At 52.2% G+C, this 27520-nt stretch overlaps 1 protein-coding gene across 1 annotated transcript; it reads left to right on the forward strand.

Annotated features, from left to right (window-relative positions):
* Positions 1 to 13785: 13785 nt before the first annotated feature.
* On the forward strand, positions 13786 to 25440 carry SPINDOC (spindlin interactor and repressor of chromatin binding). Its single transcript, XM_047071667.1, has 6 exons — positions 13786 to 13912; positions 17386 to 17715; positions 17815 to 17964; positions 18230 to 18367; positions 18519 to 18719; positions 24678 to 25440. Exons 1-6 carry the CDS (start codon positions 13786 to 13788, stop codon positions 24887 to 24889), a joined length of 1158 nt encoding a protein of 385 aa, XP_046927623.1. The 3' UTR covers positions 24890 to 25440.
* The last annotated feature ends 2080 nt before the right edge of the window (positions 25441 to 27520 follow it).

A 27520-nucleotide genomic window follows, 5' to 3' on the forward strand; every position in this document is an offset into this window, starting at 1 on the left:
ATCTTATGTTCAGTAATCAATGCTTTAGTATATTATCTCCTTTGGAAAAGACTTAGATGTCCAATGAATTCAATCCGATTTATCATCCAAGCAAAGCTTCAAACTGTCTTACCAATTACCCAAGAAAACTTTAATATACACAAAATCAACCATCATCTTAAGTCATCGTTTTGCCGACAAACTGCAACAGAGAGAACATGGGCTTATTTGACCTTCAGTGAGCCAGGGTAGAATAAAAATTTCATATGTAATGCTGGTAACTCTAAAGACATGTCCATATTAATTAACCCAACAAACTTAAATTAGTTTAAGTACCGAATTATGTTCCACCTAGGTCCACTCAAAAGTCAATGAATTTGTTCCCCATTGTCAGATTTTACCTGGGACACCAGTGGGGAAATCTGAAGTGGGTGGTGCAAGTCCAAGGGTCTTTGCTCCTTGACAGTGAGGGGAGGAGGAGCAGGAGTTGAGAGTGCCAGAGGCACCAAGGATGATATAGGAGCCAGTTACGCAGGTATCACCCAAGGGGTGCAGAAACAGGAGGAGGGGGAGGAGGAGGCAGAAGATTCGAGGTGGTGGAGGAGGCAGAAGATTCGAGGTGGTGCCAGAGGACAGAGAAAGAGGATTCCTTGTTCTAGAGTTTGTCAGCTCGGACAGATGAGCAGATGCCATATTTGTTTGCTTGCTTTTCCCTCAACAAATGGAATTAGGCAATCCACGTTGGGCCAGAGGACACAGGGAACTTCCCTCAAACAAAGGGAGTGTTAGCAGCTGCTTGGGAATATTCCTTAAAGTCCCTGGCCTGAGGTAGACTAACCACAGTTGGCTCCAATGATCATAGTCATTAACCGGGGAAATGAATGAGGAAGCCCCTGCATCTATTAGGAGGAGGAACAGTGAAAGAAGGTCAGCGTCCCCTTCCTTTGGCCCCCAAATGAGAACCTGTGTTTCCTCCAGCAACCTGGATTCTATCAGGAGGAGGCCTATTTAATTATCATCCAGTACGTAAGAAGGGAGTTTATCGGCCAGGTTTGTGGCCAAACACAGTTTGCAAGGGGACCTTAGATTGGGGTCATGATTTAGGGCCATGAAGTCCTGGACATAGAGTATCTCAGTCCATTTGCCCCATTTCCTGCAGAGGAGATCTGACTGATAAATCATACTAAGGTCATGCAGTGTTACAGAAGATCAGACTTTTTAACTTTTACAATATGAATTATTCCCAGTGGGTTAAAAGGCATCCCAAGGGAGAGTCCTTGAGAACCAAAGAAGAAGGCTAGAGAAGGTCCATTATCCAAAAAATTCCCCCTGACTCCAGGGTGGCATCCCACGTGCAGGATATGTCAGAGGTTCCTGGTGTCAAAGTGACCCAAGGCATCCCTCAAACGAAATCACTACTGATCGCCATCCCGCCTGCCATAAAGGCCCAGTAGGAGGGATTGCCAACATCCCTCCACTTCCCTGTTGCACCCTAGGCTGCAAATGGGTGCTGGTGAATGGACCGACATACTGTATTGTGCCATGCCATGACGAACCTGCTGTTTTTAACCCATGGAGAACACTAGAAAAGTTTTACAAAGGAAAATTGCCCAGTTTTGTAATTTAAGTAGTTAGTAGGGGACATTGACAGAAATCAGTAAAGATAGAAATGCATCATGGTCTGAGCAACGTTCTAACACACGTGGTCTTCACGGCCGACTTCCCTAGGAAATCGTCCCCAGTTGGGTTTTAAGGATCGGAGTCCAGATGAGAAGACTCAGGCTGCACATTGGGCACCGAAATGATGGGAATTGTTGGGGTCCGGGAGTGAACAGTCAAGAGAGAATTCTTGAGATGTCTCTGGTACAAAAAGGACGGTTTTATTAAAGCATGGGGACAGGACCCATGGGCAGAAAGGGCTGCACCCAGATTGTGAGCAGCGACTGATTATATACTTTCAAGTTGGGAGGGGGTTAGGGATAGTGTAAACCTCTAAGGAATTTGGAAGCCAGGTTCCCAGGATCTTGAGGGGCTAGCTGTTGTTAGGAACAGGTCATTTACTACAACCCAGTAAACTCTTAGTTGTGAGACCCCTGAGATGTATATCAGAGGGCCCTATGTTTACGGGATGATTGTTAACATATATCTTCGTGGGGGAGAGAGAAAGGAAGTTTCCAAAGGGAGTTTTTACAAGATCCTGGAAGTCAGGCTAATGTCAAACTAAGGTTGCCTTTTGCCTCTAGCAATGTATTGACATTGAGGCAGCTGAACTCCTTGAGGAAGGTCACTCTGCCTGTCTATAAGTTGTAAGGAAGCTTGATTTCTTTTTCTTTTGCCTTTGTTCGCCACATCAGCTGTGATGTTCATCTTCGCCACCACATAGTGGATTCTGCCTGAAAACAAACCCAAGGCAGAAGATCGAACCCGGAGATGGAGAGATATGACATTCCTGAAAATATCATGTGTGCTCCTGAATCCAGCGATGCCTGAAGTCAGCTCGGGGTTTTTCTGATACATGGGCCAACGCTTTCTCTTTTTCGCTTGACCCAGTTTGCATTTGGTTTCCATCGTCTGCAATGGAAAAGTTCTAAATGATGCAGGAAACAAGCAGGGGTCAGATCAGGAAAGACTTGTATGTAGTAAGTTTGGACTTTATCCTGGAGTAACTGGGAACCAAGCAGGGGAAAAGCATGGTCCCTCTTACAGAAATTGTGGAGCCCATTCTTCTGCCCGAGGCCAAAACCAGATCCACTACGTTATATTGGTCCTCGAATCCCCAAATCCCGTCACTGTCAACGTTATCAGAGGTAGACTGTAAATGGAAAGACTTTAATGACTGCTGGTACCACTCCCTGGGCAATTAACCAAGCAGCTAATAAAAGTAGGTATGGGGGCAGGGTGCCTGGGTGGCTCAGATGGTTAAGCAGCAGACTTCGGCCCAGGGACCTGCTTTGGATTCTGTGTGTCCCTCTCTCTCTGCCTCTCCCCCACTTGTGCTCTCTCTCTCTCTCTCTCTCTCAAAAGTAAATAAACATTTAAAAAAAAGTCTAAAAAAAAAGTAGGTATGGGGGCACCTGAGTGGCTCAGTTGGTTGAGCATCTGACTTTGGCTCAGGTCATGATCTCACAGTTTGTGAGTTCAGGCCCCACATCAGGCTTGCTGCTGTCAGCGCAGATCCTGCTTCCGATCCTCTGTCCCTCCCCTGCTTGCACTCTGTCTCTCTCTCAAAAATAAACATTTAAAAAAAAAAAGGTAGATATGGCTAGGGGCACTTGGGTGGCTCAGTGGGTTAAGCATCCAACTCTGGATTTGGGCTCAAGTGAGGACCTCGGGGTTTGTGAGATTGAGCCCCACATCGGGCTCCACACTGACAGCACAGAGCCCACTTAGGATTCTTTCTCTCCCTCTCTCTCTGCCCTACCCCCACTTGTGCAAACGTGGATCGATAATGGACCCAGGCGACGCAGGAAGGAATTTCATCTGGAAAGATAAGTTGAGAGCCATGCAAATGGGCAGGGGGATGTCTTTTTAGATACAGATGTATACTTACTGCCTCCAGAAACTTTGACAGTGGGGGTTGAAAGATGTGCTTACTTAAGAAGAAACCCGGGGCGCCTGGGTGGCGCAGTCGGTTGAGCGTCCGACTTCAGCCAGGTCACGATCTCGCGGTCCGTGAGTTCGAGCCCCGCGTCAGGCTGATGGCTCGGAGCCTGGAGCCTGTTTCCGATTCTGTGTCTCCCTCTCTCTCTGCCCCTCCCCCGTTCATGCTCTGTCTCTCTCTGTCCCAAAAATAAATAAACGTTGAAAAAAAAAAAAAGAAGAAACCTAACAAGGGAACCAGCGGGCAACCCACCACACTCGTCTCTGCTCTGGGTGCCAGGGCCATCACCCAGAGCTTGCCGGCCTGGCAGGAAGTGAACATCAGCGACCTTCCCACCGAAGCCCAGGACCCACTCTGGACAACAGGATGCAGGAAGGAACACAGAAGCAAAATCTCCCCCTGTGGAAAGGGGTGGAGCCTTCCTTAGGAAGAAAGAAGTTGTCTTACTCAGAGACTGAGAAGGAAGTTCATGTGCACACTCAGGGTGAACCTGATCCCCGGAAAGCAGTCAGAAGAGAACCATCCATCAAGACAAAGATGGGAAGAAGTCTCGAGTCACATACTACTTCTCTGTGGGACACAAGGGAAGGTTCACGTGAGCCAGAATTGTAACCTTCGCTCCCTTTAGAAAGTAAATTCCTCCTGAAAATGGCCTAATTCGGTGTTTTGCAAACTTTCTGTATGTGTAGGAATCACCCATAGGGCTTGTTACAAGTGTAGCTTCCTGGAATCCTTCTATAGGTTCTGATTTTGTAGAAAAAAAGTGGACAGCTGTTGTCCTATACCCTCAGTATCCTTCACCCTGTCTTTGGTACCCTTTGGGGAAACAGAACGAGAGACGTTTGTTCGTTCATCAGCTCCCATCCCTATTGGTCACTGATGGTTCCCTAGGCCACCCCCTTTTAGGATGCACATGTGTTAGCGCTGAGTAAGGTCCCACAATGTCTCCCACTGGGGTGTCAGAGGAACCCCAGAGCAAAAAGTGAAAGGTACAAGGTGCGGGCAAGGGGCAATCAGGTTGTGCCTACATGAAGTTGACAAAGCCTGCCTAGGACGGGCTATAGCCGGGGGCGCCTGGGTGGCTCAGTCGGTTGAGCGTTTGACTTCACCTCAGGCCATGATCTCACGGTTCGTGAGTTCGAGCCTCGCGTCAGGCTCTGTGCTGACAGCTCAGAGCCTGGAGCCTGCTTCGGATTCTGTGTCTCCCTCTGTCCCTCCCCTGATCACACTCTGTCTCTCAAAACTAAATAAACGTTAAAAAAGTTGTTGTTGTTGTTGTTGCTGTTGTTTTAAAGCACTGGTTGTAGCTTGGAAATGAGGTGTGGCTGAGAAGATCTGAAGTTACACACAAGACCGTTCCTGGAAAGTCTGCTTCCAGAATTCTCGGCCCCACTCCATTCAGTCCAGTCTACTACAAGAGGATTCAGGGAATGAGATCCATCCATTACCTTCCTCCTCTATCCCCTTCTCGATTTCTCTCACCTACCCCCAGCATTCTTCCCACTCAGTAAGTGACACTGAAGTCACTGAGGGCCACCATCGATAAGTGGTCACACTAGTGGGGATTTGAACCCACACAGATTGTCTCCAGTGCTTGGGATTTTTACCACTTAACCTATAAAACAATGTCAAGGGAAGAAAGTCCAGGGTAGGTGGCATCCAAGTTCAGGGAGAAAGAAAACCAAAACTGCTTAGAGACGTCTACTGTGGTCAAGGAGGTAGGTAGACAGACCACCAAAAGCACAACGGACCAAGGGGAAAAGAGAGAAATTGGCTGACACCGACATTAAAAACATTTGTGCTGCGAACAATACCTCTAAGAGAGTAGACGGAAGGAGCAGCTGGGTGACTCAGTCAGTTGGGCACCTGACTCTTGATCTTGGCTCAGGTCATGATCTCATGGTTTGTGAGCTGGAGCCCCTCATTGGGCTCTGTGCTGCCAGAGCACAGCCTGCTTGGGATTCTCTCTCTCTTTCTCTCTCTCTCTCTCTCTCTCTGCCCCTCCCCAGCTTCCACGTGTGCGTGCGCCCTCTCTCTCTCTCCAGATAAATAAACACTTTCTAATAAAAGAAACGTTAAAGAGAGAGAGAGAGTAGAAGGAAAAGCCACAGAATAGAAAATATTTACGAATCACATGAGAGATAAGGGTCTAGCATCCAGAATATATAATGAACTCTTACAACTCAACAATACAAAGACGAATAAACCCAATTTAAAAATGAGCCGAGGATTTGAACAGACATTTTCCCAAAGAAGATATACAATCATGAAAAGATGTTGGGGCGCCTGACCGACTCAGTCAGTAGAACCTGTAATTCTCGATCTTGGAGTCGTGAGTTTGAGTCCTATGTGGGGGGGCGGGGGTAGAATTTACCTTTAAAAAATGTTTAACATCATTAGTCATTAGGACAATGCAAATCAAACCTCTGAGATATACCACACAGCTGGCAGGATGGCTATACTGTAAGCGAAGGACGATAACAAGTGTGGGCAAGGTTGTGGAGAAATCGGATCTCTCCTACGTTGCCGGTGGGAACGCGGGGCGCAGCCGCTGTGGAAACACAGTTTGGCAATTCCTCAAAAAGTTCAACGTAGAACTAGCATATGACCCAGCAATTCCACTCCCAGGTTCATACCCAAAAGAACTGAAAACAGATGTCCAAATAAAAACTTGTGCACATATATGTTCACAGTAGCACCATAGCCAAAAGGTCGAAACGACTCAAATGTCTATCATCAAACAAAACGTGGTATGTATCTACAACTGAATATGGCCCAGCAAAAAAAAGGAATGAAGGACTGGGCGCCTGGGTGGCTCAGTGGGTGAAGCGTCTGACTTCGGCTCAGGTCATGATCTCTCCGTTCCCAAGAGTTGGAGCCCCACAGGGGGCTCTGGGCTGACAGCTCAGAGCCTGGAGCCTGTTTCAGATTCTATGTCTCCCTCTCACTCTCTGCCCCTCCCCTGCTCACGCTCTGTCTCTCTCTCGCTCTCTCTCAAAAATAATAAAATAAACATTAAAAAAAAAGCACTGATACATGTTAGAGGAATGAACTTGGGAAACATTTTGCTAATTAAAAGCCAATCACACACAAAAAAGCCAATCACAAAAGGCCAATACTGTATGATTCCCTTTATATGAAGTGCCCAGAATATGCAAATGTATAGAGACAGTAAGTAGATGGGGGGGGGGGATGGCGATGGACAATGGGTAGTGACTGCTAGTGGGTATGGGGTTTCTTTTAAGAGGGGCGAAAATGTTCTGAAATCATACTGCAGTGATGTAGATTGCACACGGAATTGTACGCTTTAGATGCGTGAATTGTACGGAATGTAAATTATATCTCCTAAAGCTATTTTTAATAACCTGAATGCCCCACATGCCAGGAAAGCCCTCTGTCACCCGAGCAAACCAAGAAGGCTTGTCCCCCTCATGCCACCCTCAGCCCTGTAACATTTAAAAAATAATAATAACCAGGGCGTTGGGGAGAGAACACAAGGTCTGGAAGCATTAGCTTGTTGTGGCAACGCTGCGTAACAAACCCTGAAACGCAGTGATTTACGAAAGCAAGTGTTTATTTCTTGCTCACGGGTCTGTGGGTCAACGGCGCCTCTCCTAGGCCAGCTGGGCTCGGGCGCACTTGGGTGTCTCCCATTCCGGGACCCGGGCTGGAGGGGCAGCGTGCTCTTGTCATGGTGGACGGCACACGCCAGGAGGGGCCAACCCACAGCACACAAATACCCACACAGCCTCGGCTAGGATATCGCTTCCTTCACGCTAGCTCACTCTCTCCTGGCCAGGGCAAGTCACGTTGCCAAGCCCAAAGTCAGTGGGATGGGAAGGTATTCCCCGCCTAGTAAGAGGCACTGAAAAGTCTCAAGGTAACGAGGCTGGGCGTGTAATCTTATTACAGGGGGAGTGAAATAGTTGAAAACAAGCCAGTTCACCACAGCTACTGGGCCAAATACTTGTCATTCCTGCCTTATGAGACATTTGTCTAATGTCTGCTGCGTTGGGATCTTTTTTTCCTTTAGTAGGAATTACTATCCTTAAAATCGCGATTCTACAAGTAAAACTACAGATGAGAAAAACTACAGATGGAAAAAAAACTTTAAGATGTGAAAATGAGCCATAATCCCACCATCCAGGGTTAACCAACGTTAATAGCTTCCTGTTCATTCCTGCATATATGTAACCACACTGGTGCTTTTTCTAACATAATCAGGATCACGATATACATAGTTTTGTAATCTCTATTGCCAGTTAAAATCTCATGAATACCTTTCTATATAAAAACATAGATCAGGGGTGCCTGGGGGGGCTCAGCCGGTTGAGCATCTAGCTTCAGCTCAGGTCACGGTGTCACGGTTCGTGAGTTCGAGCCCCGCGTCGGGCTCGCTGCTGTTAGCACTGAGACTGCTTAGGATCTTCTGTCTCCCTCTCTCTCTGTCCCTCCCCCACTCACACTCTCTCTCTCAAAAATAAATAAAACATTTTTAAAACATAGATCATATTTCTTCTTAGAAAAATATTTTTTAATGTTTATTTTTGAGAGAGAGAGAGAGAGCAGGGGAGGGGCAGAAAGGGAGACACAGAGTCTGAAGCAGGCTCCAGGCTCTGAGCTGTCAGCACAGAGCCCGACGCGGGGCTCGAACTCACGGACCAAGAGATCATGACCTGAGCCAAAGTCAGACATTCAACCGAGTCACCCAGGCGCCCCTAAAAAATAGATTATTCTAATGTTTGTGTGAATCGTAGAGTACTCACAACATTTTGCATGTGTTAATGAACGTTTTCATCAATCATTCTGTTATCACAACACATTTATTTCTGTTTCTCATGTTTACTTTTTTTTTTTTTTTTAGAGTGAGAAAGAGAGAACTCGAGTGGGGAAGAGGGGCAAAGAGAGACAGAATCTGAAGCAGGCTCCACACTCAGTACAGAGCCCGACATGGGGCTTGATCCCACGACCCTGATCATGACCTGAGCTGAAATCAAGAATTGGACCCTCCACCCCACAGACTGGGGACCAGCCCCCTCTCCTGCCTATGTCTCTCCCCAAATCCCTTTAGCTGGGGAGGGAAGAGGAGGAGAGGGGAGGGGACCTGCCCCCTCCTCAGGCATCTGGGAGGGCCCTGCCCCCACGGGCTTCACCCTTTCCTGTGGGCTCTCTCCCCGACACATTTGTTAAAATCAAACCTGAATAAAACTACAAGTTTAATAAAAAAAAAAATAAAAAAAAAAAAAGAATTGGACCCTCAACCAGCTGAGGCACCCAGGTACCCCCCTTCAGGTTTACTTTTGATCTGTATCAATGTTATTCCATTTTTTGCTTCCACATAATCACAGCCTATGTGTTTGTTGGTTTGCACACTTAACGTTATTTCATAAATGCTCTTCCAGGTTGTTACAATCTGGATTATCTATTCTTTTTGGTGCTAACACACCATCATTTGTTAGCCGGTTCCTGTTGTTAGACATTGTGGTTATTTCTAGTATTTTACTATTGTATTCATTCATCCCCAAAATTCTTATTGCATTGATTGGCTGAGGGTTTTGCTTGTTTTTTTGTTTTTGCCTTCTTTTCTCCCATTCTTCCCCTCAGGTCAAGCGGAGATGGCCCAGTTGTTGGCATTTTCCAACCGCTGAGTTCAGTAATGTTTCAGCAGTTCGGGAGAGGTGGTTTACTGCTATAGATTTACATAGTTCATAGCCACTGCCCTATATAGTTATTGATAGCTGTCCTCAGTAGGAATGGCTTCCAGAAATTCTCTTGCCCACTAAGCTCATTCAGCTCATTTACTGGCACCAAAGTACAGGGCCAGAAGTCATTTGGTGATATGAGTGCGTCCTACAGAGGCCAGCACAGAAGCACATGTGGCCAGTGGAGGGGAAAGGAGGTTTGAAACATAGAGTTACAAGCTTGTCTATGGAAATAGCGACCATATCACCTGCTATTTGGGAAAAGCCTATCTATAAGGAGAAAATAAAGCTGATATACAGAAAGAGGCAGAGGCCAGAGGTGAAAAGAATGTCCTAGTGGCATTCATTTCCTGGGTCCAGTTATCCCCAGACCCTGCCCATGTCCCTGCTCTTCCCATGATTGGGTATTCAGCCCTTCCCTGAAATCCAAGAGTCAACAAATCCATTTTGTTTGAGCTACTTTGAGTTGACATTTTTGCAACAAGAGCCCTGACATACAGGCTCCAAGCTGGTGCTACCACAGCCCCTGGGCCCATGCCGGAACTAGAAAGAGGGACAGAAAGATGGACCTGCCCTCCAGGAGCCCACAGCCCACAAGGGACTGAGACATGAAAACAAACCATCACAGTGTGCTGTGCCCTTATGCCCATTTCATAGTAGAGCTGTCCCAACTGAGTCCAGAGCCAAGGGAAGGGGACATCTGACTACCTGCAAGAACTGAGTAAAATGTCACCCAGGAGTAAGAGTGTCCTAAGTTTTAAGGATTGAGTAGTTCAAGTGGCAAACGCTGCTGTATCTGCCTTGAGTCATTATTTTTCTTCTTTTGGATGACTTCAGGGTAACTCTTGGCAATGGGATTACTGAGCCGAAGAGCATGGACGGATATTTATTACGGCTTTTGCTGAAGGCCACTACAAGATGCCAAGTTAGGAGCAAAGCCACACATGCACCTGCTTTCTCAGTCGTCAACAGCCCTCTCCACATTTAGAGCTCCTTTATTTCCTGCAGCACCCCATTCACTGTCCCCTCAGCACGGAGGCTTAAAATGCCACCAATAGCAAAAGCTGTACCCAAAGGAAATGCTTCATCCCAGCTTGGGCCTCTGGCCCAGGAGACATTACGGAGAGTGGCCTGGAGCAGCGAATTGCTGGAAACAGGCAATTCGTCCCCAACGCTCCTATCTCCAGGCTGCCCTTCCTGTTTTAGGAATCTCATATTCCAAAGCCAAATTCACAAAGTCCAAAGACAAGTTACAGATGGCCTTATCTAGGAAACGCCTACCCGCTCTCCTCCGCGTGGTGCTATCTCCACAATAGAGATTCCGCAAGCTCTCATTTCGCTCTGACTATGCAGCCGGTGGATGAGAATTCCACCTAAGATGGTCCGGAGCTCCCTCTCAAGTGCTTGGTGCAGAGAGGGCTGGCTCAGCAGCAGGTGTGACAGGGGGAAAGAGCCCTGGTTTTGCAGTGGGACGGAATTGCTCTGTGGCTGGCAAGCTGCTTGACCTCAAAGGACTGATTTCTCTCAGATTTGATTTCTTCATGTATATATCGGAGCTAATACTATCTACCCTTTTGTTCATTTAATAAGTGAGCGCTTGGGTGGCTCAATCAGCGAAGCATCTGACGTTGGCTCAGGTCATGATCTCACGGTTCATGGGTTCGAGACCCGCATCGGGCTCTGTGCTGACAGCTAGGAGCCTGGAGCCTGCTTCAGATCCTGTGGCTCCCTCTCTCTCTGCCCCTCCCCCGCTTTGTCTCTGCTTCTGTCCCTTCCTCAAAAATAAATAAACATTAAAACAAAACAAAACAAAACAAAAACCCAGTACTTCAAGTTCACAGAGAAGCAGAACAGAACTGTAATGGAAAGAGCAAGGACAGGACAGGCAGAGCCAGAGCTGAGTCCTGCTTTTGCAACAAACCATGTTTCATTAAATCTAAGATATCGTGCTAGCAGGACAAGACATTATTTTATGTATCCTTACAAAAAAAACTCTGCCAGGGGCGCCTGGGTGACTCACTCGGTTAAGCGTCCGACTCTTGATGTCGGGTCAGGCCATGATCTCACGGTTGGGGAGTTCAAGTCCCCCATCAGGCTCTGTGCCGCCGACAGCAAAAAAAGCCTGCTTGGGATTCTCTCTCCCTCCCTCCCTCCCTCTCTCTCTCTGCCCCTCCCCTGCTGGTCTTTCCCTCAAAATAAATAAGCATTGAAAAGAAAAAAACTCTGCCAAATTCTGACACGATTTCTCATATTGTATTGTATCTTATAGTTCAAGATCTCTTCCAGACTTACTGATACTTTGACAGACATTTATCATATTTGTCTTCATATACATAAAAATGAAAATGTATGCAAATTAAATTGGCTAAAGTTGTCAAGGCCCTCCGACCAAAGACCACCAGGAACACAGCTGTTATCAAAAAAAAAAAAAAAAAAAAAAAAAGTTAGGTTTACTTAACTTGCTGCTGTAAAGGAGAACGTACCCTAGGGGAAGTCTTCATAGGAGTCTCTTTACATTGGGGCTTGCGTTCCATGGTTCTGTGGAGGACTTAGGGAAGTGGGGACCAGTTCTGGATTGAATGCTGTCAAAAAGCAGAGGCATTTTAGAGACTGAGTATCCTCTAGGAAACAGGAGGATGTAAGCAGGGTTAGTGTTATCTCCGATCTGATAAAGAAGCAGCGGGGCACCTCGGTGGCTCAGATTGGTTGGGCGTCCAACTGTGGTTCAGATCATGATCTCACAGTTCAAGCGGGTTCCAGCCCCGAGTCGGGCTCTGTGGTGACAGCTCGGAGCCTGGAGCCTGCTTCAGATTCTATGTCTCCGTCTCTCCGTCCCTCCTCCAGCTCGCATACGCGCGCGCGCTCTCTCTCTCAAAAATGAATAAATATTACCAAAAAAAAAAAAAAAAAAGGCAGCAGCAATCACTGAGTCATCTTTGTGGTCACAAAGTGGCCTCACCTATGTCTCATTCTAATTCTGCTGGTAACATCAGTCTGATTATCAGAAGGGCGATCTTAAACTTTCTCCATATTCTGAAAACTTCACAATGATGTCCATGATAGAAAGCATTCCCATTCCAAGGATGTTAAAATGTAGGGAAAATGCTCACCTTAGACTTGATGAAATAGGATTCTTGCTATATTACCCTGGGCAAATAATTTAACCCTTTAAGCCTCAACTTCCTGCTCTGTAAAATGGGAACAATACATTGTACCACTTAAGACTTGTGAAGACAAAGTGCCTGGTATAATATTGGGTGTATCACTCGGGGTCCAACGGGGAAAACAGGAACCACTCTACCTGAAACAAATGCAGGGTATTGGTGACACCTGTGGGGGAGGGGGGTTGGAAGGACTGGGAAGTCCAACAGGGGACAGGGAGGCATCCCAGAGATTAGCAAACACAAGAAGCTCCCCAGCACTCCTTAACTGGAGGGACAAATGGAGGAGTGTCTGGTCTGATACGGTGGCATTTTAAGATGCATTTCCAGGGTCAGACATTTTCCCAGCTGAAATGTCACCGGAGCTCCCACAGCAGAGGGAGATGCCCATAAAAGCTCCCCCAAAGTAGGATTATGATGCCGCAGTGTCATGGCAACCGGACTCTGGTCTTGGGGCTCTCAAAGATTTGTGTGACCTTGGGGAGGCTCAAAATCTCTCGACTCACATTTAAGTCATGGAAATCAACACCATCGGGGTGGTCTGCGTGTGCCCACACTCCACTTGGCTTTTCCTTCTTTGCATCCCCTTGTCCAGAAGGTTCCACAATGTTTTCTGAGAGAAAGGATGAGATAGTCTAAGAAAGCAGATAAGGTGCCCAAGGTCACAAGGCTGGCAAAAATCCGAAGGAATTCAGTCTCCCCACCCCACCCCCGCCCTCTTTCCTTCCCACGCCGAGGCCCCGCTCACTGCCCCGCCGGTTCTTTTCCCGCCCGGGGCATCTTCTGGCGGAGGAAGGTTTGTGCCAGGAAAGGCAAAAGCGACCCCGAACACAACCCCAGGGCACCTGGTAGCGCTCCGCACGCCCGCAAGCGTGCCCGACCGGCAGCTCGAGGGAGGGCGCCCCCCGCCCGCGGGGTCTGGGGGCCTCTCCCGCCCGCCGGCAAGCCCCGCCTCCGCGCTGGAGGGCGGCCTGGAGCCCGCGGCCCTCCCCGCAGCCCTGCGGGTCCCCGGGAGGCTAGCGGAGCCGCGTGCCCGGGGCGGGGCCACGCGCGATTGGCCGCGCGGGGTCGGGGGCGGACCCGCGGCGGGCCGGTCGGGCGGGCGCCGACAATGAGCCTCCATAAAAGGGAGCGGCGGGGGCCTGGGGCCCCGGATTGAGCCCTCCCCGCCCGGGGTCCCGACGCGCTCGGTCTCGGGGAGGCCCGGACGCGTCCGTCGCAGGCCGGGCGGTGAGCGGCGGGCGGCGGGGAGGGGGCTGCGCGGAGCGGGAGGCGGCCCCTGGCTGCGCGCCCGGCCTCCGGCGTCCGGTCACCGCGATTCCCACCCCCTCCCGGCCGCACCATGGCCCTGAAGGCCGAGGGCGCCGCGCTCGACTGCTTCGAGGTGACGCTCAAATGCGAGGAAGGGGAGGACGAGGAGGAGGCCATGGTGGTGGCCGTAATTCCGCGGCCCGAGCCGATGCTCAGAGGTGAGGATGGAAGGGGACCCCGCTTCCGCGGCCCGAGCCCGGGCCGGGCGCCCCCTCCCCCTCCTCAGTCAGGGGTTCCGCCGCCCCCTCCCCCTCCGGCCTGGGACCCGGGCGCCCCCTCCCCCTCCGGCCTGGGGCCCGGGCGAGCTCTCGCTCCGCCCCCTCCAGGGGTTGGAATCTGGGGCCTCCCCGAATTCCCTCTCCCCCGCCCCCGTCCAGGGTCTGGAGCCTTCGATCCACACCCGGCGCGCTCCGGATCTTCCGGTGCCCGAGCGCCCCCTCGCCCGGGCCCAGCACCGGCGGCCGCGGTCTCCCGCCCCGCGGGGAGAGAGGCAGACCCGGGGGCCAGGCTGTGTTCTAGGCCGAGGGGCAGCGAGGCCTCCGGGCCGGAGGCTGGGCGCGGCAGCCTGGTGTCCGGAGAGATCCCGAGGATGCCGCTCCCCAAGAGGAGGATTTTCAGGGCCGTCTACGCAGAAAGCTTTCCTGGTCCCCCAACCCCCCTTGCATCCCAGGCCTTCCACTTGCGTAAGCCACAGGTGTCAGATTCTAGCGCTTGAGGGGTGAATGAGATTGCGTACAGCCTACTCCGTTTAGGGAAAGACGTGCTTTCGAGGGGTACCCTCAGCCACGCAGGAAGGAGATGGCCTTGGGAGGGGCTTTGAGGAACAATCTCGGAACACTTGGTTTCCCCTCCCCCTTTCCCAGTTTCTTTAGTCCGCAGAATCTTGCAAACCATTAGAAAACAAAGGGCCATCTTCCTGGAAAACTTAATATTCGTGAAAATGCAAAAAAAAAAAAAAATTTTTTTTTTTTCATGAAAATGCAAATGTCTCTTCATCCTCAGATACCTGTTCCCAAAGCGGGTACTGTACCCAAAAGAGATTGAATTGAGAGCAAGGCCATTCATTTAACCTCAGCAGAGCGTGCTGTCTCCCTGCACTGTCTCTCCTTTTTGGAATCTGGAGAGTTGGAAAACAAGTCAGGGAAATAAAGATCACTACCCTTCTCAGAGCTTTGCATGGAACAGAGGTTCTTTCCTTGCTTTTGGTAGTATTTATTGAGTGCTGGATGCCAGGGTGTCTCAGTTGTCCTGACAACCGTGCAAGAAGCACCCTATTCCCCACTGTTAGGGGTGAGGAAGAAGTCTGGAGAAGTTAATTCATTCAACAGGTCTTTGTCAGGCACTTACTGTAAGTCAGGTTTTAGATTGGGCATGCTAAAATGGCCGCAAAGAAAGAGGAAACGTTTTTCCTGGAACGTATATATAAATGAGTGACCAAGGACAAACAAACAAATGCATCGTGTGTCAGGTGGAGATAAGTGGTTCAGAGAACACTAGAGCAAAGAGGGGAGAAAAGAGAGCAAGGGCGTTTTATTTGGGATATCAAGTGGTCAGGAAAGGCTTCTCTAATAAAGTGAATTCTGAGCACAGGCCCAAAGGAAGAGAGGGAATGAGCCTTGCGGATAATTGGAGGGAAAGCATCTTAGGCAGACGGAATCCTAAATGTAAACATCCGAACGCAGAAGCTTTTTGAAAGAGTTGGGGTAAGAGGGAGAAAGGATGGATTCAAGGTTTTTGGCCAGAGCAGCTGAAAGGACGGGCCTCCCACGCACGGAGACGGGAAGGCTAGGACGCAGGCGCATGCAGCTAGCGAGTTACGGTTTCAACGAGGTCAGTTAGAGATGCCACACGAGTGGTGTGGTCAGATAGGCATCCAAAACGTGCGTTTAGATTCTGGAGGTACAAATACCAGAGTCGTCAGGAGGCAGACAATGGGAAAGAGGTAGACAGAAGGGGTCCGAGAACTAACCAAATTGGGGAGCTCTCCAGGGGTTCCAGGTTAGAGACTGAGTCCCTCATCACACATTTTTGTTTTTTAACGTTTATTTATTTTGAGAGAGAGCGGGGGAGGGGCAGAGCGAGAGAGGGAGAGAATCCCAAGCAGGCTCTGCGCTGTCAGCACAGAGCCCAAGCCAGGGCTCGTTCCTGTGAACCGTGAGACCATGATCTGAGCCGACATCAAGAGTCTGCATGCCAAGCACTGTTCTTGATGCTGGAGATACGGGTGTGACCCATCAGAAGTCATGCCGTTCTGGAGCCTACAGTCCAGCGGGGAGACAGAGTGCACAAGTAAAACACGTGTTAGGCCAGGTGATGGGGGGCTGAGGAGTGAAGGGGAGTGGAGTGCTCGGGGGGGGGGGGTTGCGGGGGGGACGGACAGATGGCAGCTTCCTGCGGGGAGCAGAGAAGGCCTCATGAGAAGACGGTTCTTCAGCAGCGCCCTGAAAGAAGCAGGAGCCGAGCAGGCACCTGAGAAGATGAGAAAAAACCAGCACAAGTGACTGGAAGAGAGTCCCAGGGAAGTACGAGATGAACCCACCGGAGGTGATGCCCGGAAGCCAAGTGGCAAAAATCAAGGTGGAAGAAGCGATGAGTCCGAAGGTGAAGCTTAAGAACCAACTGCTGGGTTTAGCATTGATGACCTTGACGAGGGCTGTTTTGGAGGAATGGTGGGAAAGAGCCCGATGGCAACCAAGAGGTCAAGGCTCCCGTTCACAGTCATGTGGGACATAGGACCTGGATCTTCTGAGTCCTGGCCAGTTCTCAGACCCACACCGAATGCCGCCGCTCACATGCAGGCCCTAGGTGTTGGGGCCTCCTGTGTTTGTGTTCCATCCCATCTTACCTGAGAAGGTAAGAGAGAGGTGCGGCCAGGAGAGACCACAAGGATTCCGCAGAAGCACTGAGCTGCCAGGCTAACGTGGGTCGAGGTGCAGACGGTTTCTGCCCTGCCAGAGCTTGTGGTCCATGTGCACGAAGAGTGGATGGGAGGCAGACCAATGAGATCACACCTGCAGGTGCTCTGGAAAGGGATCGTGACGGGATAGGATGGCCTTTTGAAGGTGCCTCACCAGGTAGAGAAACGGGCTTGCCTGTCCTTCACCGACTGAAGGCTCACCAAGCATCTCCTTTGTGCCAGGCCCTGTGGGGACAAGAAGATGATGACATTTACCGATCTTGTCCTCCAGAAAGGATGCACAGTGGCCTGGAAGTCAGGTCGGATACAACCAGCTGCCAGGGGTGGGAGGTGGGGAGACAGTCCCAGGAGTCGCTTTCGAGCAGGGCCGTGAAGGAAGTAGAAGAATTTGTCAGACTGGTCAGGATGGTCTGGACAGTTGTGCCAAGGCCGAGGACATGTGGGAACACAGCCTGTTGGAAAAATCTGTGGTCCGAGACCAGATTGAGAGAAGATCCAGAGTGAGATGGCAGAATGCCAAGGCACACGGGTTGTGTTTAATACGGTCAGTGCCTCGCGGCCTGCAGGGGAAGGGAGAAAGAGAGACTTTGGGGAGGAGTGTTCTTCCCCTCCCCACCCCCCACTGCTCCACCAAGTTTGGGGAATCATGTTGTGAGTATTTCAGGCCATGGGCACTTTTACTGATAGCACTCTCTGGCACCTCTCCCCCTGCAGTGGCCCAGCAGGAAAAGACCCCACCACCTAGGCCCAACCTGCTGGAGGCGGGCGGCGACGGCTGTGAGGAGCCCAGGCAGCAGGTGTCTTGGGAACAGGAGTTCCTGGTGGGAAACAGCCCAGGAGGCAGCGGGCGGGCACTGTGCATGGTGTGTGGGGCCGAGATCCGGTCCCCCTCCGCGGACACGGCGCGCATGCACATTCTGGAGCAGCACCCTCACACCCTGGACCTGAGCCCTTCGGAGAAGAGCAACATCCTGGAGGCCTGGAGTGAGGGGGTGGCCCTTTTGCAAGACGTCAGAGCTGAGCAGCCTTCTTCACCCACCTCGGGTAGTTGGAACTGGGGGTCAGGGGTGGAGGACACAGGGAAAAGCCGGGACTCTGGGAGCACCCGGAGCTCACTGGGTGTTTGCCACCTGCCACCTGCAGACTTGGGCCAGGATGTCGAAGCTGACCCAGACTCTGACCCAGACCCTGCCAAAATGCCAGCAGAGATTGTTGTCCTCCTGGACTCTGAGGACAACCCATCTCTCCCGAAAAGGAGCCGGCCCAGGGGACTCCGCCCCCTCGAGTTTCCTGGTCAGTCTTTGGAAAGCCCTTATGGCTGAGCTGGGGAGAGGGGAGCATGCGCCCTGTGTTCCGTGTGGAGAGAGGCTCAGGCGCGGCCCGTTCTTTTCTGTTCTGTTCTTTCTTTTCGCAGGGGTGGGGGGAGGAACAGAGGGAGAGGCGCGACCCCTTCTTTTCTTTTTTCTTTTATTTTATTTTGGTTGGGGGGGGGGCAAGGGAAGGAACAGAGGGAGAAGTGCAGCCCCTTTAAAAGGTATGGAGTCTTTTCGTTCCACAGCTGCCCCTGCCTCAGAGCCAGGAAACAAGAAGCCCCGTGGTCAGAGATGGAAGGAGCCTCCTGGGGAAGAGCCAGTTAGAAAGAAAAGAGGCAGACCCATGACCAAAAACTTGGACCTGGACCCAGACCCTGACCCAGGTGACAGGGAGGCCCAGTGCGGGTGCGGGCATGGGCTGTGGCCACGGTGCTCCGAGAAGAAAGCCAAGCTGGTGAGGGGGGCGGTGGGGTCCAGGTCTTTGGATTCTGACTTTAGTAGCGACCCACAGTTCCGTCTTGTGCTTCCTTTCAGACCCCCCATCACCCGACTCCCCCACGGAGACTTTTGCAGCTCCCGCTGAGGTCCGGCACTTCACCGACGGCAGCTTCCCCCCTGGCTTCGTCCTCCAGCTCTTCTCCCACACCCAGCTCAGGGCCTCAGACAGCAAGGACTCACCCAAAGAGGGGAGAGCTGCTGAAGGGGGCCTTCCCCAGCCGGAAAGCCCCTCTCCAGGTGAGCTCCTGCGAGGGGACCACAAGGGAGGGTCAGACAGGCACGTCCCTGGGGTCTGGCCTCGTCAAGGCTGCTCTGCAGCAGAGTCTAGGGAAGAGGTGGTTAGCACTCAGGTCTCCTGAGAGACGGGGCCAAAGGCAGGCAGATTTGAATGACAGAGACTGGCCGGAAAGCTGAGCTGCCCGGCTGGCTCCTGGGGAGTATCCTGGAATTGGTCGTGAGGTTGGGCTAGGCCAGTGCTTCCAAACCCATCACCACACTTAAGGCTGATTCCACCCGGAACCTGAGGTGCCCACCTCGCCCTGGTGGAGCGAGGGCCTGAGTGGGACTAGAACAGGAGAAGGGACCCGTGGTGAGCTCAGCAGGCACCTCGGTGGAGACAGCAGGTCGGCGAATTGCCCGATGTTAATGATCAGCGCACGTGTCTGTGTCACGTTCAACCGATTTTCGGAAAGTTTTGCGTGTGGTTCATCTGGCCCTTGGAAAAGTATGTTTCGTGTAGAAAGGCTGAGTCTCAGAGAGACGGTTCCTTCTTCCCTCGGTCCTTGTATTCGTGTCCTGTGGCTGCTGTAACACATTAACCACAGACGTTAGTGACTTTTACAAGAACACAATTTACTGTTCTTTAGTCCCAGAGGTCAGAAGCCTGGAATGGGTCTCACTGAGCTAAAATCTGGATGTCGGCAGGGTCATGTTCCTTTCTGGAGGCTCCTGGTGGGGAGGGTGGGGGTCCATTTTCTTTTCCTGCCCAGCTTCTTGGAAGCTGTGTGCATTCCTTGGCTTATGCTCTCCTTCCATCTTCAAAGCCAGTGGCGACCAGTAGAGTCCTTCTGAAGATTCCGTCTTTGGTCTGTCTCTTCTGCCTCCCTCTCCCCCATGGGGACCCTTGTGATGACATCAAGCCCACCCAGATCATCCAGGACAATCCCTTTATTTGCAAGTCAGCTGATAGCAACATTTATTCCACTTATAGCCTTAATTCTCCCTCGCCACATAACTTACCATATTCGCAGGTCCTGGGGATTAGGGCAGCCTCTGCCTGCCGCGGTCACATAGCCGAGCGGTGGCAGAATGCAGGTTAGACTGGAATGCATTCTAGGAGGGCAGAGGCCGAGCCTGCTTCCTCTTCGTCTCTCCAAGCCAGACATCTCAGGCTCAGGAAGTGGTTCTTACAGGAGTGACTGAGCGGCACACACAGTCCCTCGTCCCAGCCTGTCTGAAGTGTGCATTCGGAGTTAGAGCTCAGGGGACGATAGCACACGAGGTGCCGGGGGCTCCCCAGAGCAGGGCTTTCGAAAAGGAGGTGTACTTTTTGCATAAAGAAAACAATGCAAATGTGTCCCTTCTGCTCCACCTCGCTCACCCGCAGGGACCGCTGTTAATCAGCTTGTATCCTCGAGACCTTTTACAAAAAGCTTAGTGCGTGCACACGTGCATTTGCGCTTAGTGATGTTTTACCAAAGTGGGTTCCGCTTTTTCTCATCTTGAGGCAGGCGTCATCCCTTCACGTAGATCACGGTTTTAACTGTCTCAAGTTTCAGCTTGAGCCACATTCCAGTCCTGCCTCCCCGAGACTGTGTGCTCTGCTTGGACTTGAGCGTTTCCCGAGCTTCCTCGTTCTCTTCGGTGGATCACTGCTCTAAATGGCTGGCCGCTTCCACTGTTTAACGGGTCTTCTGGTTTCATTCTCGAAAGGGAGCCTTCATTTTGAGTCCTGGGATACCCTGGGCCCAAATTCCACCCATCTGGAGTGGTGAGTAGCTGAGAAGGGAGTCCCTGAGATCTCAGGTTCATATGGGGTGTGCGGGCAAAGTCTCCGAGGCCTTGGGGCTCAGTAATTTTGTGAGAGGGTTTTTCTCGGCAGTGGTGAGATCTAGGGAGGTTGGAGGGGGCCGGAACCCGCAGCAGACGCTGTGCAGCGCGGCGGCAGGTGTTCCTGCGGCCCAGCCCTGAGGGAAGCACTGTGGAAAAATGACACGAGTGAGGCAGCCCTTGTACCCAAGAAACTTAACTCTCTGTTTCGGGGGTACAGGTCAGAGGCAGTGCCGCTGCAGGTAAAGAATGGTGGGGTGCCCTCTGTAGTTCTGTGCAGAGAGCACAGACTCCGGAGTAATGGTGTGACTGTTTCCGGATCCCAAAGCTTGGGCAGATTTCTCAAAAACCCGCAAGGCCTCCACCAGAATGTCTTCACTTTGAGTTGCGTTACGTATCGAAGTTCTTGGAAGATTCCGAGTAAAGATGCTACCACTTTTTAAAAGTTTGAAAGTCAGAGATCCGAAATTGGGGAAAGGGTGTTGTAGTGAGGTCAGCTGAGCTCATAGATACAAATCTGAAGCCAGGGAAGACTTTCTAGAACTTTCCAAGGGCCTTGCAGGATGAGGGTGGGGACGTGTGCAAGCCAAGAGAGAAGGTGAGCCTTAAAGACCCCACTCACAAGTTGTGGGAAAAAGAGCGTCTTTGTCTTGCTAGTGTTCGATGTGAGTAAGACCTGGAGACCTGGCTTTTAGGATTCCTTGGCCGGGCCCAGGACGTTTCCAGGCTGGGCCAAGGAGAAAGTGTGTGTGTGTGAGCTTCGCAAGGGTTAGGGTCCTCGTTCACTGCTGTATCCTCCGCACCCAGTAACGCGCCTGGCGTAAAGAAAGCCCTCAGTAAAGACTTACCAAAAGAAGAGTGGACAGTGCCTGCCTTTACTGGTCATTTGGCAGTGACCTTTTCAGAGTCGCTGCTCAGAAACAAACCTTAATGAGAAAGGAGAGAAAAGGACTTGGGCCCGCCCTCTGGAGAAGGCGTGTGCAGGTATGCACACGTGCACAAACCGGGGGGGAGTGGAGGGGAGAACAAGGCTGGGGAAGCAGAGAGGTTTGGGCTTCCCAGGAGAGAAGGGGACCAGTTCTGGGCTTGGAGTGCAAAAGGGACTCGGCTTGGCCCTGGGGACTAATAAATCAATCCTCCTGACCTGCTCTTTCTTGGCCCTGGAGCCCGAATCATGCGTGATTTCTGGCAGGACATCACACCTCTCCTGATGCTCCCCTCCCCACCCACCCTCACCTCTGCCCTCCATGCCGCCAGGAAGAATTGGTACTTAATCCTGTTGCTTTAAGAAGTCCGTAAGTTAGTGAGCTCTTACTGTGTGCTAGACCCGTTAACGTCTTAGTGTGTTATCTCTTTAAATTCCCACAATCACCATGTACAGTATTATGATTTCCATTTTGAAGAAGAAACAGCCAGGGGGAGGTAAGGCCCCTCTCAGGGCCCCTCACCTGGTAAGTGGCAGCCTGTGTGCGTTTCCACCTGTGCCCATCCCCCTCCAGCATCCAAGCTGCATCCTCTGCCTTCGCTCTGCTGCTGGGACTAAACGGCTTCTGGAACAGCCTAGCCCTCTGGACCCACTGCTTGCGCCCACCCCCCCCACCCCGCTGGCTGCTCTCTCCTCCCTGTCCACCGTCAGTTTTTCCCTCTCCTCCAGATCTTACCCAGCAGCCTATACCAAGCTATGATTTTTCCCTTCCTGACCTCTTTTTCCTCCCTAGCGCCTGCACCGTGTGTCCCCAAACCATTTCAGCAAAGCTGGGGAGCATTTTCTACACTAACTGGCTCTCGTCTCTCCAGGAGCCATTTCCATTCTCCCATCTCATGCTGAAATTGCTCTCTTGGCAGGGTCACTGTTGACTTGTCTAAGATAAAAAATCCAGCAGTCGGTTCTCTGTCCTTACCTTTCGTGATGCGGCAGTAATGGTGACCTTGCCTAATAACTCCTTCCCAGAGCCGCCTTCCACCCTTGGGGTCCCGGGCAACTGGCCGGGTCTTCCTCCAGCCTCACCCGCTGTTCTCTTTCTCCTGCCTGTTCTTCTGCACATGGATCTGATGGTTATCTTTCCTCCCCTTGGTCGAATGTGAGCTGCTTCAGGTCAGGAAGTGTGTCTGTTTCATTTCCCATGAACTCCCCATTTTCCAGCACGGGATCTAGGTGCTATTTACGTGTTTGGCGAGTGAGGAGCTAGATGCCTGAACCACGGGGCAGGGCCTTACTTCCAGAGCAATCCAGGCCTAAGTTCACATGCTCACAGCTCCCACCCAGCTCTCCCCCTAGGTTCCAGCCTCTCATCCAGGGGCCCGTGTGACATGTCTGTGGTTGTCTGTAAGATCTGTCAAACTGGCATATCGGAACTGAAGCCCCACCTCTACCCCCACCCCCAGCCTTCTCTCCCCTTTCTCCATTCTGCACTTTACTCAGGCTAAATAAATCCTTAAGAGTCCTCCTTTTCCGTTTCCCAGGCTCCGCATCAAGCAGTCAGCAAATCCCGTTAGCCCCACCTCCAAAACCCGTTCAGAATTCACCTTCCTGTCTCCCCCGCCACTGCAGCTACCGTGGTCCAAGCCATCTCTTGCCTGGTTCCTTGACAGCCACCTCACTGGCCTCCCAGCTTCTGGTCTTTGCCCGCTGTGGTCTGATCTCTTACAAGTAGCCAGGGTCCCTAATGAAAACCACGGTGGATGTTGTCGCTGCTGTTCCTGTCCCACTCCAGATAAAAAGTCAGGGTCCTCATGGTGACCAGCGATGCTCGCCCCCCTCTCCTACCCTCTCCGGCCCACCTTGTACAGCAGCAGGCATGTGCCAGCAGGGCACCTGCGTTCACTTTTCCTTCTGCCTGGAATGCTGTTCCCCAGCTATCCACATAGCTGACTCCTCACTCTTTGTACATTTCCGCTAACATACCCGCTGTATAAGGCCCTCCACGCTGTCCTGTCCCCTTCTCTGGTATACATACGTATATGTATTTTTTCTTTGCTTTGTTTCTTTCCATACATAACACAGTGCGTCTTGTATTTGTTTATCTTGTTTATCGGCCCCCGCCACTGGAACATCGATTCTAGGAAGGGTACTGGCTCTGCTCCATGCACTGTCAGAGCTCTAGCGGCAGGAACAGTGCTGGGCACAGCGTAGGTGCTCGAGAACCTGCAGTTAAATTCAGGAACAAATGAATGGGATTGAGCCTGCTCTCAAGGAGCTTCTAGTTCGTCAGAGACACGGGGGAGCTCATGCAAATGCAGAGCGGAGTTTGCTCAATTGTGTAACACGCTGGCCTGGCAGCCGTTAAGCGGTTTTGATCCTCCGCAAACTGTGCAGCAAAACTGTGCCTGTTTTCCCGGCCACATTTTAAATCCAGTCTCTAAAAACAGCCTAGGAAAAACACCACAAACCGATGCGTCTCAAAACAGACGTTGCAACAGTCCGCATGTTCTGTTTTGCTTTTCAGTGTAAAGTAACTTCTGCACGTGCCCGTGTGGCTGCTCGAAAGCTCTGGGGAGCCTGCCCTCCCCTGGGTGAGGGCCCGGTTTTGCTTATTATGAGGTTGCTCCCCAGCGCTAATCCCCCGATTCCTGATCCCTGTGTGGTAGGTGCTGACTCTCGGGAGGGGATGAGCCTGGTGAACGTTGCAAAGCAGAGCTGGGGTGCTGAGCCAGGCCTGTGCATCCAGGACTCTCCCCTTACCCTGCGTACCCATTCAAGAGCCCCTCGGTGGGCAGAGCTGTGTCTTACTCTGTTTGCGGGTCCCCACTCGCATCCCCTCTGCCCACACGGGGCAGAAGCACTGAGGCTAGGGTGCCCAGTGAAGTTTTAGATGAGATAGTCGACTGAAGGTAAGAGCTGAGCGAGGCCTACAGCACTGCGCCTCTGGGCACCAGGATACACGAGGGAGGAAGCCTACGACGGGGCATGACTGGCTTATGCCAAAGGAGCCGTGACCTCGTTTTCTGGTCGCTCGTGGTCCCTGGGTGAACCAAGAGTGGAGCTTCTCACTGTCCTCAGGGTCCCCCTCATACCAGGCTCTGGGCTGGGGAAATGAGGGCCCGGAAATGGAGGTGCGGTTTGCAGAGGCCTTCAGGGGACGTCCTTGTGGTGGGGGTCTGGAGGGCCCTGACTTGTGTGTGCTCTCTGCTCCCATCCCTGCCCAGCTCCCCCTCCGGGGCTTCGCGGGACACTGGATCTCCAGGTTATCCGCGTACGGATGGAGGAGCCCCCGGCGGTCAGCCTCCTGCAAGACTGGTCCAAGCACCCCCAGGGCGCCAAGGGTGTGGGAGCAGGTGACACCCCAAACTGGCCTACGGTTCTGTCGGAATCCAGCACCGCTGTCGGGGGGCAGCCAGAGGCAGGGAGTGGTGTATAGGTTCTTGCTTTCCTGGGGAGGGGGGGGAGGGAAGAGGCAGGGTCCCCCTTTGGCTTATCACTCAGAGCTGCCCAGCTCGGCCACCTGATGGAGAGAGTAAAACTGGGTGCCAAGGCAGGCTGGAGGACAGGAAGTGGGGGGGGCAGCATCCACTGTCACTCGGGGGCATTGGCAGACGCTCCCGGCAAGGCATGGGGCCGGGCCCTGAGAGGGGCAGGCTGGCCTGAGGGCAGTCGTGCGGTAGGGCATTGGGCCTGTGGAGAACACCTACCCCAATCCTTTTGCTGACCCAGACCTCTCCGTCCCCCCTCTCAGCCCCCACCATTCTCCCTTGGCACAGTGCCTTACACAAGAGGTGGTCATGATGGGGTTTGAACTGAGTCCCACTACCTCGGGGGACGCCTCTCCTCCCCCACCCGTTCAGGCTCCTAAACCAGGAGGCCTCCATTACCTCTTCCCGTTCCATCCCTGCAGGAGGCCCAAGCAGCCCACCTGGGGGCTTTTGTTCACTCCCTTCTTTCACCTGTTTTCCTGTTGTATATATCTCCTTTGTTGACAATAAATTATTTTTTTTTATTAAGAGAGTTCCGTCTGGGCCGTCATTGGGGGAAGGGGGGTATTCAGCCTCCTGGAGCGACCTTGAGGGGCAGGAGGGCTGAAAGAGGGTCCTGGGTGGGAGGGCAGAGCAGGGCCAGGCCAGGGCTTTGGAGGACTGGGGCTGACTTGGTGCCAGTCAGAGGGACACCTTGCCCCTCCCCCCTCCCCCCCCCCCCCCGCCCTTGAGATGGGGTCAGAAACACCTTTAACATTTTGTACCTTCTGACTCACTTGGTAAGCCTCTAAGAGAGCCTATGGAGGTGCGGAGAGGGGCTCAGTGGCGCTTACACCTTAGGAGCTGAGACATAACCTGACCTTTCTAAAGTGAAATGGTTGTGCCCGCAGGGGAGAGAGATGCCTCCCCTCCCCTGCCCCATGATGCTCCAAACTGCCCTCTCATTGGCTTGATTAAACTCCCTCCTCTGCCTGGTTTCCCCATTCCCTGGACCAAGAGACGGTCCATTTGGGGCTTCTTCACCGGATTCCTTATCCTCCTAAACCAGCATCACAGGCCAAATCCATGTGGGGTATTTTTCTCCCCTTGGGTGACATGGGCTCTGAAAAGGAGCTTGGGGAGCTCTGTCTCAGACCCCAAACCCCACTGCCACATTTAGAATCCAGAAGCAAATGGAGGAACGGGATAGTCTATCCTCTGTACGGAGACTACTTTTCTGCTCCTGATAAATACTGTGCATTGGGGGAGAGGTAGGGCATAGGTAGGACTCTAGACGCCTTGTTCCCCTATAACACTGACCCGGCCAGCTTTTGAGACCAGCCAGGAAGGACCTGGGTATATGCTGTGTGCTCCTCCGAGCTGGTGTCACCCCACGCGTGGACCAGGCGTGAGCGATCTCACAGCGTGGTTGCTTCCTGGGATGCGGTCCTTTTCTTTGACAAGCTTGGGAGAGGAATGCCCGGTTGGGAGGGATTAGAAGGCACGGGTGTGGCATGGCACGTTGTAGAAAAAAGGCAGCGGGCAGAGGTTCAGAACATCTTGTGTCCCAGGTGGCTTCCCCGATGCATGAGGTCAGGTGGGCCACAGAACCCCCCGCTGCATCTCCACCACCGTTTCTGCAAATCGGTAAAACTTCCGTCGGACTTCACAGGGGGTAACGGTAGTGTTGAAAATCGGGCTTTGAGACACCAATGTGAATTATTGCAGGTGATTTCCCACCCTTCCAATCTCGTGACTGTGTTTACATTTATGCCAATGTGCTTTTAAGTCCACGTGGCTGTGTTGCTGGGTGTTTACAACTGAAAAAAAACGTATAAAAGCTCGCTGTAAACTCCTGAAGTTAAATGCACCTTTGCTGCTGTTGATGTGATTGATGGCCAGCCCAGTAGACTGTGAGCTCCTTCCGGGCAGGGACTAGGTTGCATTGACTTTGTTTTCCCAAGGCCCTGCTTAGGGGCCTAGCACATAGTAGGTGCTCAATAAATGTTTGTCAAGTGCCCTCTTGGTGTGTCTTCCTATGCGACATTTTCCCACTGCAAGCTGATCCCTGGAGTATGGCTCCCTGCACAGGGTTGCGGCCATGGTGACTGTGGGTGGCATGGTTGTCTTGTGACTTTACCCCCACATCTTGGTCGGCAGGGGTCTGCCCGGCCTTGGCCGGGACCCTAGGGACTGTATGAGTGTCTGTGGCTGGGAGCTCCCTGTGGGCACCCTGTGGTCTTCCTGGGAGAGGTGGAGGGCGGAGCCGAGGGCATGAAGTTTCTGAACATAGGTGACCCAGTGCTTGGGGTGTGTCCCCCCCCCACCCCCACCCCCACCCCACCCCAGACCAGAACTGCCATCCCAGGGCTGCTGCAGATGTTTGCCCAGAACGCCAAGGAACCCTCCCACGCTGTCAGCAGCCCGGGGCTGGTGGCGGCAACTTTTTCCAGGCATGATGCCGAGGCCCAATCACGACATCGAGTGAAGGAGTGGGGATATACCTGTGCCCCTAGGCCCCCTTGCTCTCTGAAACCGGCCAACTCCTGCTGCTCCCCCCTGATCTCCGTGGGGTCCGGGTAGGGGAGATCTTTCTGGAT

The sequence above is a fragment of the Lynx rufus genome, unplaced genomic scaffold (assembly GCF_022079265.1).
Source record: "Lynx rufus isolate CCGP_SWC_20201006 ecotype Redwood Valley unplaced genomic scaffold, mLynRuf1.p SCAF_9, whole genome shotgun sequence".
Taxonomy (NCBI): Eukaryota; Metazoa; Chordata; class Mammalia; order Carnivora; family Felidae; genus Lynx; species Lynx rufus.